Here is a 13,538-nt window from a genome sequence, read left to right on the forward strand (position 1 = left end):
CCGATCCATGAGTTCCCGGCAGGGGCTCTGCCTTCACCCTTCCGCCTCTGGGTCTCTTTGGGTGCCGTGCGAGGGGCTCGCCGGGCTGCAGAGGCCATGGGGCGTGGCACTGCCCTCCTCGGGCCTGTGGTTCGGTGCGGAGGCCGAGCCCAGCAGTGACCCCGGGGAAGGCACACTCCTGAGGGGGAAGGACGCCGCGAGTGAAACGCACCAGACGTTCCATGGTGATGTGGGTCCCTGATGGACATGGGATGGGGGGCCTGTGGTGTCCTCTCCACGGTAACGAGGGACGAGGGCAAGGAGCCTACCAGACACAGGAAGTGGCAGGTGGGCAATGGAGTGTGTCCAGAATTCCCGAGTGTCCCCGTGGTCGCGCTTGCAGGGCCCGTGTGCGGGTGGACGAGAAGCCCCACAGACCTCCTCCTGCCCCTGGAGCACCTGGTCCTCACCAGCTGGCTTGGCGCCACCCAGGAAGGGCACCATATGTGGGGGGTCAGCTCACTCCTGGGACGGCTGGCTTTGAAATGCCTGGCAAAATGGGGTCTTGAAAGACAGACTGTGCGTTTGGGACACTCGGGGCACATGGGACACTTGGGGCACTTGGGACACTCGGGGCACTCGGGACACTTGGGGCACTCGGGACACTTGAGGCACTCGGGACGTGATCTCAGCCTTGTCATTGATCATCTCCCAGCTTCAGTTTCCCTGTGCCTTCCGTGCCTCCAGAAATGGGGAATGCCCGGTTCCAGTGCCTTCCAGGATGCCCAGCTGGGCAGGGGGAGGCTTGCCCCTGAGGCCGCCCCCGAAACAGCCCCCTTGGGACTCGTTTGCTGTCCCCACTGGTGTCTGTCTGGAGGGGCTGCCGGGGCTGCGTCTCCATAGCAACTAGCCTTCAGTGTGAGGACAAGTGTCACTACTCTGATGCTTAGGACGTCTGTTTCAAATACTTGGCCGTTCATCCGGGGCTGGGGTTCCTAGAGGACGGGGATGGCCTGCAGTGGGAACACTGTGGTGTGGTGTGGTGGACGGGTCAGGCTCACCTGCTTCCCCTCTGAGGGTCCCACCTTTCGCCCTGCCCGCTGTGCCTCCCGCCACACCTGTTCTCGCTGTGGCCTCCCCTCCCCCGGCCACAGGTCCGCCCTCTCCCCCTCCCTCTGCCCTAGGCTCCTGGGAGCCCCGTTGTCTGCTCCTCACTGCCTAGCACCCCAGCCCTCAGCCACAGGAGCCGACCCACAGGCTGTGCGGCCCTCCTTACTTCTGGGCTGCCCCCTCCCCTCCTCCTGGTGCTCCGTGTGGTCCCCCCTCAAGGCCTCTGGAGGGTCCCGGGCTCAAGCGAGCAGTCAAGGATGAAGCCGTCCTCCGCTGCCTGAGCTGAGTCAGGCCCCACCGGCAGCTCTCAGCCTCGGGGCCAGGCCGTGGGGGGCCAGGACTCGAGGGTCCCCTCCCTGGCCCTGTTCTCCCGCCGTCCCCTCCCCCAGCAGGGCCCTGCGTCCTCCAGCCGTCGGGGAGCCCCTTGGTGGGGTGCTCGTGCCGAGCAGGCCCTTGCAACATTACGTCCTCCTCCTCAGTGTTCTGATGGGGAAGAGGGGGAAACTGAGGCCACATCAAGATGGGGTGGCGGGGCTGGAACCCCAAAGCTCAGTGTTGGGGGGTCAGGTCCCTTTCTCTGACTTAGTACTGAGGTTGGACCTTCTTCCATCCTCCAGCCTGTAGGCCCAAACAGGGTTTCCCTGGTGGGGCGGGAGCCCCTCGCTCTGGTAGTGCAGGGGAGAGGATTGGGCTCTGGATGGGGGGCTCGGCTGTGTGTGAGGGGTGCGAGGCATTGGGGGCAGGAGAGTGGAGCAGGCTGAGCGCCCAACACCCCCTGGGCAGAAGGCCAGCTCCCTGGGCACTGTGGGCTGGGTGCTGGGGTCCAGATTCCCGACCCAGAAGAGGTGCCTCCCTCCTGTCAGTCACAGGAGATGTGGGGGCTGCAGACCAGTCTGGAGGTTGGGGTGCAGAGCGAGGGCAAAGCCAGGGGGGCCGGGAGGGGCCATGGCTCAACCCCATGTCAGAGCTGGGGGCCTGCAAGGTCTTTGAGTTCAACACTGCTACCCCAATCTCCAGGCTGGGACACTGAGGCCAGAGGACTGGGAAGCTTGCTCAGGGTCGCTCAAGGTCACTCAAGGAGTCGGGCAGAGCAGGGGCTAGAATCTGCCCACCCGTCCCCTCTTTCAGTGTTTACTGAGTACCCGCACATCGGGGAGTGGGCGCTGCCCTCGCGTAGGGCACACGGGGAGCATGGGCACTCTCCAAGCCCTGCAGAGCCTGCTGGTCGGTGGTGGTGGGCGGGAAGACAGCGGAGAGCAGGTGAGCCCCACTGACAGCTGCCGAAAATAAAATAAGGGAAAAAACAACCAAGACCACGGTGTGAGGCTGCCACAAGCCCACGGGAACCATAGCACGATGCTGCCACGAGCCCACGGGGAGCCATGGCACAGCTTTGTCTGGGCTTCCTGTGGGTGCACAGCCTCAGGCGGGAGGAAAGGTAGTGGACAGTGCAAGCCACCTGGACAGAGATTGGGCTGGTGACTGGCCCGTGTCTGACCCCAGGCAAGTCTCTGGGGCCCATCATGTTGCACTTGGCAGGGGTGGGGCCATTTGTCTCAGGGTTGAGTGGGATGCTGTGCCGTGGCGGGGGCGGGGGGCAAAGGGGCCTCACAGAATCAAACCACAGGGGAACTCCTGACCCCTGTCCTCTCATTACAGCTGAGAGAGGAGGAGTGGGTGCCACGGAGCTGCCCCGAGGTGTCCGAGATGGGCTGTGCGGGGACCCCGTGATGGCCGTGGAGGGGGCAGGCTGGACCACAGTACATAGTGCCGGGGAAGGTGTGCAGTTCTGAACCCAGAGGCCCCAGGGCAGGGCTCTCCTCGGTCCTGAGAGATCAGTGTTTTATGCAGGGGTAACAAGGGTGGTGCTGGGCCAGTGACCATTGAAGGAGACACGCCCTTGGCTCCGTGGGCTCAAGGTGGAGCCTCGCTGTGCAGAACAAGGAGTCTCGCTGCTCTGAGATCCTGCGGCCCCGGGGTGGGAGGATGCGGAGGCCGTGAGTGAAAGGTGAGGACCCAGCTCGCATCAGGGTCCGAGTCCATCCAGGGTCTGAGCTGGGCAGGGACGGGGGCTCCATGGGAGAGAAGTCAGTGCAAAAACTTCCCCCGGAGTCTCTGGGGGCGACGGTCAGCACGCGGGGCGCAGCCTCCAGCCGAAATGCAGAATCAGTAACCAGAGCACGCGTCCAGCTAGCACTTCGTGGCCTCCGTGGGCCCTGCCGAGAGGCACGTACCACAGTGAAGGGACCCAGAAAGACCGAGCGGGCCACAGGCTCCAGGAGTGCACGTGTGCGTGTGTGCGTGTGCGCGCATGTGTGCGCATGTGTGTGCGTGTTCTCTCGGGGAGGAGCCCGCCGTTGCCAGAGTAAACCCCCCAGGCTGAGAGCTGAGAGTGGGCAGAGGGGAGACCCAGGGAGGGGAGAGTGCGGGCGAGGGGCGGCTGGGGGCAGCGTGCGGAAGAAGCTGTAGAAGGTTCCTGAAAGCAGAGTGGGGGGGGCGGGCGGCTCCCCAGGACTGAACCGGGGTGTTGAGAGAGATCCAGTGGGAAGAAAGAGCAGTAAGAGCCCAGTGGGGACAGGGAGGTCCTGAGCCCAGAGAGCCGGGCAGCAGGAGCCGAGCACGTGGCCAGAGCGAGGCCTGCCCTGGTGGTGGGGGACAGTGTGGTAGGGACTGCTACAGCCTGAGAGGAGTGGGCTGGCCTGGAGGGGTGCGGGTGAGAATGGACCTGCGTGGGGCGGGCTGACCACAAGCACAGGGATGTGGCGCGAGTCTGTGAGGACACTGCACTTGTTGGAAAGGGAGACCGAGGGGCTGTGGGCCAGGAGAGGAGGGGCCTCTGCTGAGCCCCGGGGGTCCCCGGGGCGCTGACCACCTCAAACACACACACCCCATGGGGCTCTGTGCTGTCATCTTCACGGGCGGTTCTCCAGACCCACACCTGCCCTGTGGTCATCATGCCCACGGACACCTTGCCTTCCTGACCTCTTCTAACCTCAGGGCAGCCCCTGACGCCACGATGTGGTTTCATAGTGAGAAATACTGAGGTTCGTAAACACACATTATCGTTCGAGGTCCGAGAGCCCGCAGATGGTGCACCCAAGGTTGAAGAGAGCCTGTCAAACCCCAGAGCGAGCTTTTAACCCCTTGGCGGTCCTGCTCCCCCAAGGGTTGTACCCCCTGACATCTTCTGACCACACATGGGCCCCTGGAGCTTCGCAGGTGCAGGGCATCCTTTCCTGTCCTCGGGACGGCTTGCTGGGAAGGGCTGTCGAACCAGAGCCCCGCGGAAGAGACATGAGGACAGGAACAGCTGGGGGACACGTGGGGCAGAGTGTGGACTGGAATCTGGCTGGGGTGTGCCCAGAACACGGCGCTGCATGCCAGTGTAGACGTGTGACTGCGGGGAGCACGCCGCCCGTGGGGAGCAGTCAGGGTGTACGTGTGGCGCCTGGCTGGGGGGCTGGGCAGCCGACGCAGGGTGTCCAGACCAGGCCGTCCGGATTGGAGGGCTCTTGGAATGGTGCACCTGGGTTCAAATCCCGGTTCTGGCTGGTGGCCTCTGGCAAGGTCCTGAATTGCTCTGTGCTAAGCTTTCCTTGTCTATAAAATGGAAATGGTACCGATCGTTACCTTTTTAGATGTGTCACGAGGGCAGAGTAAGGGGATGTCTGTGAAGTGCGTGTGACCATCTCCGTGCAGAGCCGGCATCCAGTGACGTGGTTGAATCCCTCCAGGTGAACTCTGGAGGCAGGAGCAGGTGTCCCGGCGGGAGGCGGAGTCGGGGAGCCCCGGCACGGTCAGGACCCTGGACAGCTCTCCGTGCTCCGTCTTGGCAGCCATGTGGGTCCTGTCCCCTGCTCCCCAGGCCCACACCTGCCCTGTGGTGTTCTCCACACCCACACCCGTGGGATTCTCCTTGTGGACCCGCTAACCCTGTGAGAGGGGGCTTGGCGCCCTTGGCAGGAAGGCTCGTCCCTTTGACAGCTGGGCCAGCGGACGCCTGTGGGATCGGTCTGGAGGACGCGCCCTGCTCTGGGACGGGGCCTGCACCAGACGGGTGTGCAGCTGACATGGGACCCGGGGACCGGTGCTCAGTGTGGTTGGGGAACATGGCCCCACTGACTCCTTCGGCGCCATCCCTGAGCCCTTCTGGGGAAGAGCCGGGATAGAGACGGGGTTGAGGGGGGTGTCAGAGAGGACGGAGGCATTACTGGGTTCACAAGTGTGATGTGAGAGCCAAGGGGTTGATACAAATCAAGGCCTGCTCGGAGCCCGATGTCTCCTGCCCTCCCAGGTACAGCGGAGCTGGTCCTGCCCGCCTCAAACCCCAAGTGCCGGTGGCAGTACCTCTCACGTGGGGGAAGACCGTACTGTCTTTATCAACCAGCAACCCATGCCCTGAGAGCTTTGCCCCATTGCCTCGTTGAACCCTCACGGCAGCTCTGTGTGTTGGGGGGACTTGCACCCATTTTTCTGATGGGAAAACTGAGGCTCGGAGAAGCCAAGTAACCTACCCAAGGAAAAACTGAGCAAGGGGCATGGCTTTCCTCTTCCTTGCAAGCACATTTCCTTTCAGGAAATACTGCTCTTGGTGGCGGGAACGGAGACACAGATGGGGCTTTCAGCCTCCCTCATGACTGTCCCCTCGTCCCTTACTTTGTTGCAGCCTGTGGGGGCCCCATAGGGTGCAGCAGCCATGCCTGCCCTCAGCGGAAGCTTCCGGGAAGTATCGTAGCTGTACACGAGCGCAGACCCCTCCAGTAGCAGAAGTCTGCCTCCGCAGGTAGGTCACCTGGACGCAGCCCACGTGCTCACGCCCGCCTCTGCTTCTGCCCACAGAGGAGGTGGCCGAAGGGAAGAGTGCCCTCCTCATTGGGATGAGCCAGTGGAACTCCAACGACCTGGCGGAGCAGATGGAGACCATGGGGAAGCTGGACGAGCGTCCGGGTGAGGCTCTGCTTCTGGGGCCGGGGCGTGTGCACGTGTGTGCCGCAGGGGCCGAGGCGCGAGCGACGGCGGCGAGAGCTCAGGTCTCTCCGGGCACCTCCCCGAATGCTGTGGCCACGTGGGCAATCATGCGGGGCTTTCTGTGCCCGGTGGCCGAGCTTCCTTTGTCCGTGGGATGACCTCCCCTGGGGGCACGCCTTCCTGGGGGCAGGGTTGGGGGCGAGCTCCTGGGTCGGCAGCACAGGTGAACCCGGGGCTGCGGGTCGAGAGCCTCTGGGAAGGACCTGGAAGGGGAGCAGGCCGGGCTGCACCTGCTGCGGGCCAAGTGGTCGAGGACAGAGTGTGCAGCTGGGTTGGCCACAGGCTTTTCATGGAGGTGTCCATCAGCAGAGTAGCCCATCCTCCCAGGCGTCCTGCCCATTTGGCCGTTTCACATCCCTGAGAGTTTGCTGAACACCTACTGCATACAAGCGTTTGGCAGACGGAACCCTGGGGCCCACCTGGGGCCACCGCTTGTGACGGTGACGCAGGACAAGACAAGATGTAAGGGTTCAAGCTTGAGTGGAGGGTCGCTGGGCGCCGGGAGAGAGGGGGCAGGGAACGTTCCCGAGGACGGAGCTACAGAGCCAGGCTTCGAAGGGTGGGTGGAGCAGGTCGCTTAGTGGGAAGGCTGCGTCATCAGAGCCTGGGTTGGATGAAGGCCTCTCAGGAAGCAGGGCCAGATCTAGAACCACCTGGGGTCAAGGGGGCTGGCCTCTGGGCGTGTTGTCCCCAGGCTAGTCCTTCCTGTCCCCCCTCCCCTGGCCCAGAGAGCACCTCTTCCTCATTTCCCGGCCCTCTCATTCCTCACACATGCATGGGCTGGGCCAGGCCGTCCCTTCAGGAGGTGTTCTGTGAGATGGTCCCGGCCCAGCCCGAGAGGACGGCCGTCTTGGTGGCAGCCGGCTCGGTGCTGGTGTCTTGACCGGAGCCACTTCCCTCGTGCCCATCCCCTGCACCCTGGGCTTGGGGCACTCACCATGCCAAAGCTGTGCTGTGAGATGGATGCGCCAGGGACGGATTGGTGTTCTTCCTACAGATGGTGCACCCCAGGCTTACAGACGCTGTGTTTTGCCCGAGGGCCTGGGAGCTGGTGCTGCACCTCGCTCTGTCCCTCTCCCTTGTATCCTCATTGCCAGCTGGATGGAGGTGGGCTTTGGGGCCTCTGCAGAGTAGTCAGGTCTTAAAGAAACAGCCTGAGTTACTGGCCCGTTCCCAGGAAGGGCAGGCTCCAGTCTGGTCCCCAGGGCCTGTCCAGAGGCAACGCCCCAGTTGTCACAGCCGTGCGTTTGCAGACGGACCCTTGGCCTGCCCTTGCCTTCACCCCGAAGCCTGGAGGGCCCCAGAAGGGTCCCAGGTTCCAGCTGCTTCCCGGGACAGTGCTCAGTCACTATAAGACAAGCCCAGCCTTGCACTCAAGGCCCATCTGGCCAACCTCTTCCCATCCCCGCCCCCCTGACTCAGCCTGTGCGAGCTGGGAGGGGCAGGAGCAGCAGCCAGGGCTGGGGGCGCTGGGCTGGGCGGACAGGGGAGGGAGAGCCTCAGGCGCTCTCCGTGGTCTGGGCATGAACTTGGCTCTGTGGGCAGGCAAACTCTGGGTACCTTTGGCACCTCCCTTTCTTTGTGGGCAGAGCGGGGCTAGTGCTGGTGTTGGGGGAGCTTAAGTGAATCAGGACTTGCCAAGTGCGTTCCGTACCGGGTCATCACGCTTTGGGGACCAGTGTGTTCCGGCAAGCACCTGACGGGCTCGCTGGGAGGGGTGCACTGGGTCAGAGCCACGATGCTGATGCTGTTTCCTCCCCGTGGGCAGGGGGAAGCAGGGGGTGCAGGGGAGGGTGAGGAGGGGAAACCACTGTGTCTGCAGCCCCGGGGACTCAGGGTGTGACTCATTCACAGAGCAGAACACATGCATTCATCTCATCGGCTGCCTGTCTATTCGCCACAACACGGGCCGCTCCTGCGCTCGGTGAGGGCACAGCCTCCTGGAGCCGAGGAGGAGCAGAGGTCCTGGCTACAGTCACCATGCAGGAGGGCACTGAGGCCCGGGCATGACTCTGGGCAGCAGAAGCCCCGAGGATGAATCAGGAGAAGGCTGCCCCGGAGACCAGCCTGGGCGGTTGCCACCGCCCTCCATGATGACCTCATGTCCATCTCCAGCCGCGACTTCTTCTCTGGGCTACAGACTCAGCTGTGGGCTAGCTGCCTGCGTGTTAGCTCTGCCTGGATGCCTGAAGCCGTTTCGTGTTCCCTGAGTTCCTGACGGCCTGTGAGGTGTGACGTATACCACATACACATGTGCACATACGCATACAACATATGATGTGTACAACACGACACAGTGTATACTAGGTACGCACGTGCAGCATGTAATGGGACATGACAGGCACTCTGTACACACAAAATGCGCAACACGGAGTACAATGTATCGGGTCTCTATACGGCACTTGTTTAAGTTACTTTATGGCACGTTGTATATGTTACGTTGTATACGACTGCATATTGATGTGCACATAGGCGCACACGCACACGCGTGTTTTCTTTATATTATTTTTCAGGGGTTTCTTTCTCTGTTTCCCCTTCCACACTTACCTTAGAGACGTTCCAGACCTGGGTCTCCCCTTGCCTGTCCTGTTCCTATTTCTTGGTCCTTGCTGGGCTCTGGAAATGTTCCTCACTCCAACCCCATCGGTAGCTCCCCGGTTCTGTCTTCTCTAGCCATTGCCCTTCCTCTGCTCAGCTCTTCTAGGGTTTTTTTGTTTTTGTTTTTTGTTTTTGGGGGGCTTTTTTGCTTTTTTCTTTTTCTTTCTTTCTTTTTTTTTTTAATAATCATCTTTTCATTTTCGTGCACTGTGGTTTTTTTCCGTAACAACCTGGTATTTATCCATGGGTGCCACAGACTCATTCTGTGCTCTGCAAGGTTTCTTTCTTCCTGTTCTTTGACATGTCAGAGTCCCCTGGTGGGTTAGAAGTGGATGGAAATAGACCACACGCACTTCAGTGTGGGCTAATTAACCAAAGATCCCTCAGTGAGATTATGACATGGAACGGGAGCAAGCTTGAGTCCAGTGATCTCAGGAAGCACAGTGCTGTCATTAACATAGTCCAAGGAAGGTAGGTCCTGCCAAGTTCTTTTACAAACTGAGACACAATTCACATACCATATCACCCACCCTTGTAAAGTGCACAATTCAGTGCTTTCTGTACAGTTTGTACGTTCATGACCCTGAGTAGCCACCACTACCTAGTTCCCGAACATCTCATCGGCCCAAGAAGAAATCCCATACCCACCAGCAGCCACTCCCCATTTTTCTCTCCTCAAAACCCTGGGATTTGGTATGCATAGACTCCAACAGTATGTGGCCTTTTGTATTTGCTGTCTGCCTTGGCATCGTGATTCTGAGACTCAGCCCTGCTGCGGCATGAACCAGAACGTCATTCCATTTTATGGCTGAATGATAGTCCCACATTCGGTTCATCCATTCATCAGCTGGTGGACATTCAGGTGGTTTCCTCCTTTTTACTGTTATAAGTAATTCTACTGTAAGTATTCAAATACGGTTTTTTGTGGGGACACTCCCGGGACTGGGAGTGCCAGGCTGCCCCATGTTCCCTTCCTACCAGTGTTGTACCAGAGTTCAGACAATCCACATTCTTGTCAGCACTTGTCTTTGTCTGTTGTTCGATTATAGCTGCGCCAGTGGGTACGACGTGGCATATGATTATGGATTGTATTTGCATTTCCCTAATGACCGATGATGACGAACATATGTTTATGTGCTTTTTGGTCATTGTTTATCTTCTTTGAAGAAAGTCTATTCAAATCCTTTGCCCATTTAAAATCAGATTGTTTTTCTCTTGTTGAGTTATAAGTGTTCTTTATATATTGTGGATACTAGACCCTTATCAGTTATATGATTTACAGATACTTTCTTCCATGCTGTGGGTGTCTTTTCACTTTCTTGATAATACCCTTTAGAGTGCAAATTTTTAACAGTCAGATGAAACCCATTTTATGTACTTTCACTTTTATTATTTCTGTGTTTGAGGCCATATCTAAGAAACCATCAACTAATACAAAGTCATGAAGATTTACCCTTAAGAGTCTTATAGTTTTAGCTCTTCCATTTAGGTCTGATTCACTTTGAGTTCATTTTTATATAGAGTGTGAGGTAGGGGTTCAACTTCATTGTTTTGCTGGTGGGTTACCAGTGGTACTGGAACCATTTATTGGAAAGACAATTATTGAATTGTCTTGGCATCCTTGTCAAAAGTCAGTTGATCAGAAACATAGGGATTTACATTTGGGCTCTCAGTTCTATTCCACTGATACATGTGTATCCTTAGGCCTGCACCACATCATCTTGATAACTGTGCCTTTGTAGTTAGTTTGAAATCAGGATCCATGTGCTTTGCTCTCTTTTGCAAGGTTTTTTTTTTTTTTTTTTTTTTTTTTGGCTATTCTGTATTCCTTGTATTTCCATGTGAATTTTGGAATTGGCTTCTCAATTTCTGCAAAAAAACCCAGCTGGGATTTTAATAGGGGTTGTGTTGAATCTGTAGATCAATTTGGGGTGTATCATCATTTCAACATTTTCAGTCTTCCAATCCATGAACATGGGATGTCTTTCTGTTCATTTAGGTCTTCTTTAATTTCTTTCAGGATATTTTGTAATTTTCAAGGTACAAGTTTTGCACTTGCTTTGCTAAATTTATTCCAAAGTATTTTATTCTTTTTGGTACTATTGTAACTGGATTATTTTCTTCATTTTATTCATAGATTATTTGCAGGTATATAGAAATGCAATTGATTTTTGTATATAATCTTGTATCCTGCAACTTTGCTGAAATCATTTATTAGGTTTATTTTGGGGTGAGGATTCCTTAGGATTTTCTATACGCAAGATCATGTCATCTCCAAACAGGTAGTTTTACTTCTTCCTTTCCAGCCTGGATGCATTTTATTTCCCTTTCTTGCCTGTATTCCCTGGCTAGATTCTCCAGTGTAATACTGAATAGCAATGGTGGGAGCTGGCATTTGTCTTGTTCCCGATCATTGGTGGAGTTTTCAGTCTTCTTCTGTTAAATATAATGTTAGCTGGGCTTTTCCTGTAGTTGTCATTTGCTTGGTCAAGGCAGTTCCCTTCTATTCTGGGTTAGATCAGGGCTTTTCTCATGAAAGGGTGTTGTGTTTTGCCAAGTGCTTCTTCTGCCTCTATTGAGATGATCCTATGGGTTTTGTCCTGTTTTGTTACTGTGATTGACTTTCATGTACTGAACAGCCCTGTGTCCCTGAGCCCTGTATCCCACTCAGTCCTTGCCATGTTGCTATCTTTTATGTTCAGAGTCTGCATATGTCTTTCTGAATAATTTATACTAACAGTCTGTGAGCTCTCACTTAAGGGGCTGCTTACAGTCTTGTTTTAGGGACAAACTGAGTGTCATCAGGCCACATTCTTATTGTCAGGAGGGAAGCAGGCACCGCCCAGGTGTCCCGACCACCTTCTCTGCCTTCCCTTTCCCAGAGAGCTGTTTTATTTACCCCATGATTCCCCCCAAACTCTGGCTTATGTCCTGTGTCTAATAATGTGGTTCTCAAAGAGTGTTCCCTGGACCCATAGCATCAGCATTACTTGGACACCTGTCAGAGATGTGAATTTTGGAGCTCCCTCCCAGACTCACTGAATCTGTGTTTTAAGTGTCCTTTAGGTTCTGGTGGTGATGGCTGGACTCTGAGGTCCTGCTAACTGGCCAAGGGGTCTGCAGGTCCATTTTCCTGGGCTCACCTCCCTCCGTCACTGAGTTTGGTGTCTTGCTTACATGCTGTTGGTCTTCCTGTGATGCTGGGTGACGCTGTGTACCCGACTCCGTAGTCGGACCCCCACCCCCACCCCCAGCCTGTCGCTGGCTGCCGGGATGTGTCTGTTTATTGCAAACAGCTGTGCTCTGATTATTGGGGAGGGTAGCACATGCTGCTGGATGACATGAGCTTCTGGTTTATTCTTCTTGGTATTTTTAGCTTCCCAGGGTGTGCTGTTCTCAGACACTCAGCCCTTCCCACACCTGAGAGCAGATGCCTCTGCTCGGTCAGTATAGGCAGGTGTTGGGAGGAGGACCGGCAGGCCCAGGTGGTTGCAAAATCTTCTTTTGCTCCTGGGTTTTCCATCGAGGAGCCTGCTCTCCCCCGAGCTGCCCCTCCTTTGGCCACAGCCTTCCTTCCTCTGCAGGATGCAAATTATGGCTTCCCCTCTCCTCGTTGGCAGTACAGCTGCGTGACCTTGGTGGTCCTACGCAGCTCCACACTGAGGGTCTCTCACTTGATTTTATGCTCTGCTGTTGCCATCTTCAAACTCTTAGTACTTCTGAACACGGTCCCCACCTTTTCTTTGTGCACGGGCTCTCACATGCCATCACCAGCCCTGCCTCCCCCGATCCGTTCCCTCTGCTGTCCACCTCTCAGGGGTGCTTGACAGTGTCCACTCTGCCAAGGACACCCCCTTCTTATTTTATAGTACTGCTAAAGACCAATTCCTAGGAAATTATTTGGTGTCATTTGGGGGCGGGAGAAAAAGCCTGGGTCCAGTTCTCCATTCAGCTCTACTGTGCTGTAAACCCAGGACTTCCTTCCGCAGGGAGGCTGGCACGGGGATTTTCATTGTCTGAGGATTGAAGGGTAAATGCCCCAGCCAGGCACGGAGGTCCTCCCTCCCACAGTTGTTGTCATCTGGGGACCGTGAGCTCACTATCGCTGTAGGAATCAGACAGCCGTGGACGGCTCGACCAGGGAGCCACGCTCTTACCTGTGCAAGAAAGGAGTGTGGCCTGAGACGGTGAGACTGACTCAGAGACAGCGTCCCTCGGTGGAGGGCATGGGGGCGGGAGAGGACACAGCAGGTGCCCAGGGTCTGCTTTCCGGAGAGGCTGGCTTGCCAGGCTCAGACCATGAGGAAGGGGAGCCATTGTGGGCCCTCGAGCTGAGAGCGGTCTGGGCAGAGCATGCATCCTGGGGTGAGTCTGGTGACAGGAGGCAGAGAGCTCAGGGGACAATGGCAGCATGCCCCATGGGGCGTGCAGGCGGGGGCCCACCCATCCCTGCCCGTGCATGGACTGGGGCTTCCCCTCCTGAGGGTATATGATTTTAAGGAAGTCATTGAAAATGCACAGAGAGCTTCAACCCCGGCGGTGTCAGCTGTGGCCGTGAGTACGGTGCTGGGGTGTGCGACTTCCCTCCAGCACGGTCCTTCTCAAGTCAGCTGTGGTCTGTCCCCTCCACAGAACGCTCTTCCCGCGGCCTTGGGGGGATGTTCGCGGGTGTCGTCACTTGGCTGGGGATCGTTTATGTGCGAACGAAAGTGTATTTTGTGCGTGGCTGTCGTCTCCGATGCCTTCTGGAGCCCGCTGGCCGCGAGGGGTTCATCTGACTTCCAGGACTGCAGAGAGTGGTTTCTCTGGGGTGGGGGGGGGTG

The 13,538-nt window shown here is 57.1% G+C and overlaps 1 protein-coding gene across 9 annotated transcripts in view; it reads left to right on the forward strand.

Moving 5' to 3' along the window:
* Positions 1-13,538, forward strand: part of LOC111161181 (PITPNM family member 3) — a 61,945-nt gene that overhangs the window by 15,841 nt on the left and 32,566 nt on the right. For all 9 annotated transcript variants that reach the window (XM_022524735.1, XM_022524736.1, XM_022524739.1 and 6 more), the window contains exon 3: positions 5,929-6,036. In XM_022524735.1, the coding sequence (XP_022380443.1) occupies positions 5,929-6,036 (108 nt within the window). The remainder of the gene's footprint in view (positions 1-5,928; positions 6,037-13,538) is intronic.

The sequence above is a fragment of the Enhydra lutris genome, unplaced genomic scaffold, assembly GCF_002288905.1.
Source record: "Enhydra lutris kenyoni isolate GAN:26980312 unplaced genomic scaffold, ASM228890v2 scaffoldscaffold82, whole genome shotgun sequence".
NCBI lineage: Eukaryota > Metazoa > Chordata > Mammalia > Carnivora > Mustelidae > Enhydra > Enhydra lutris.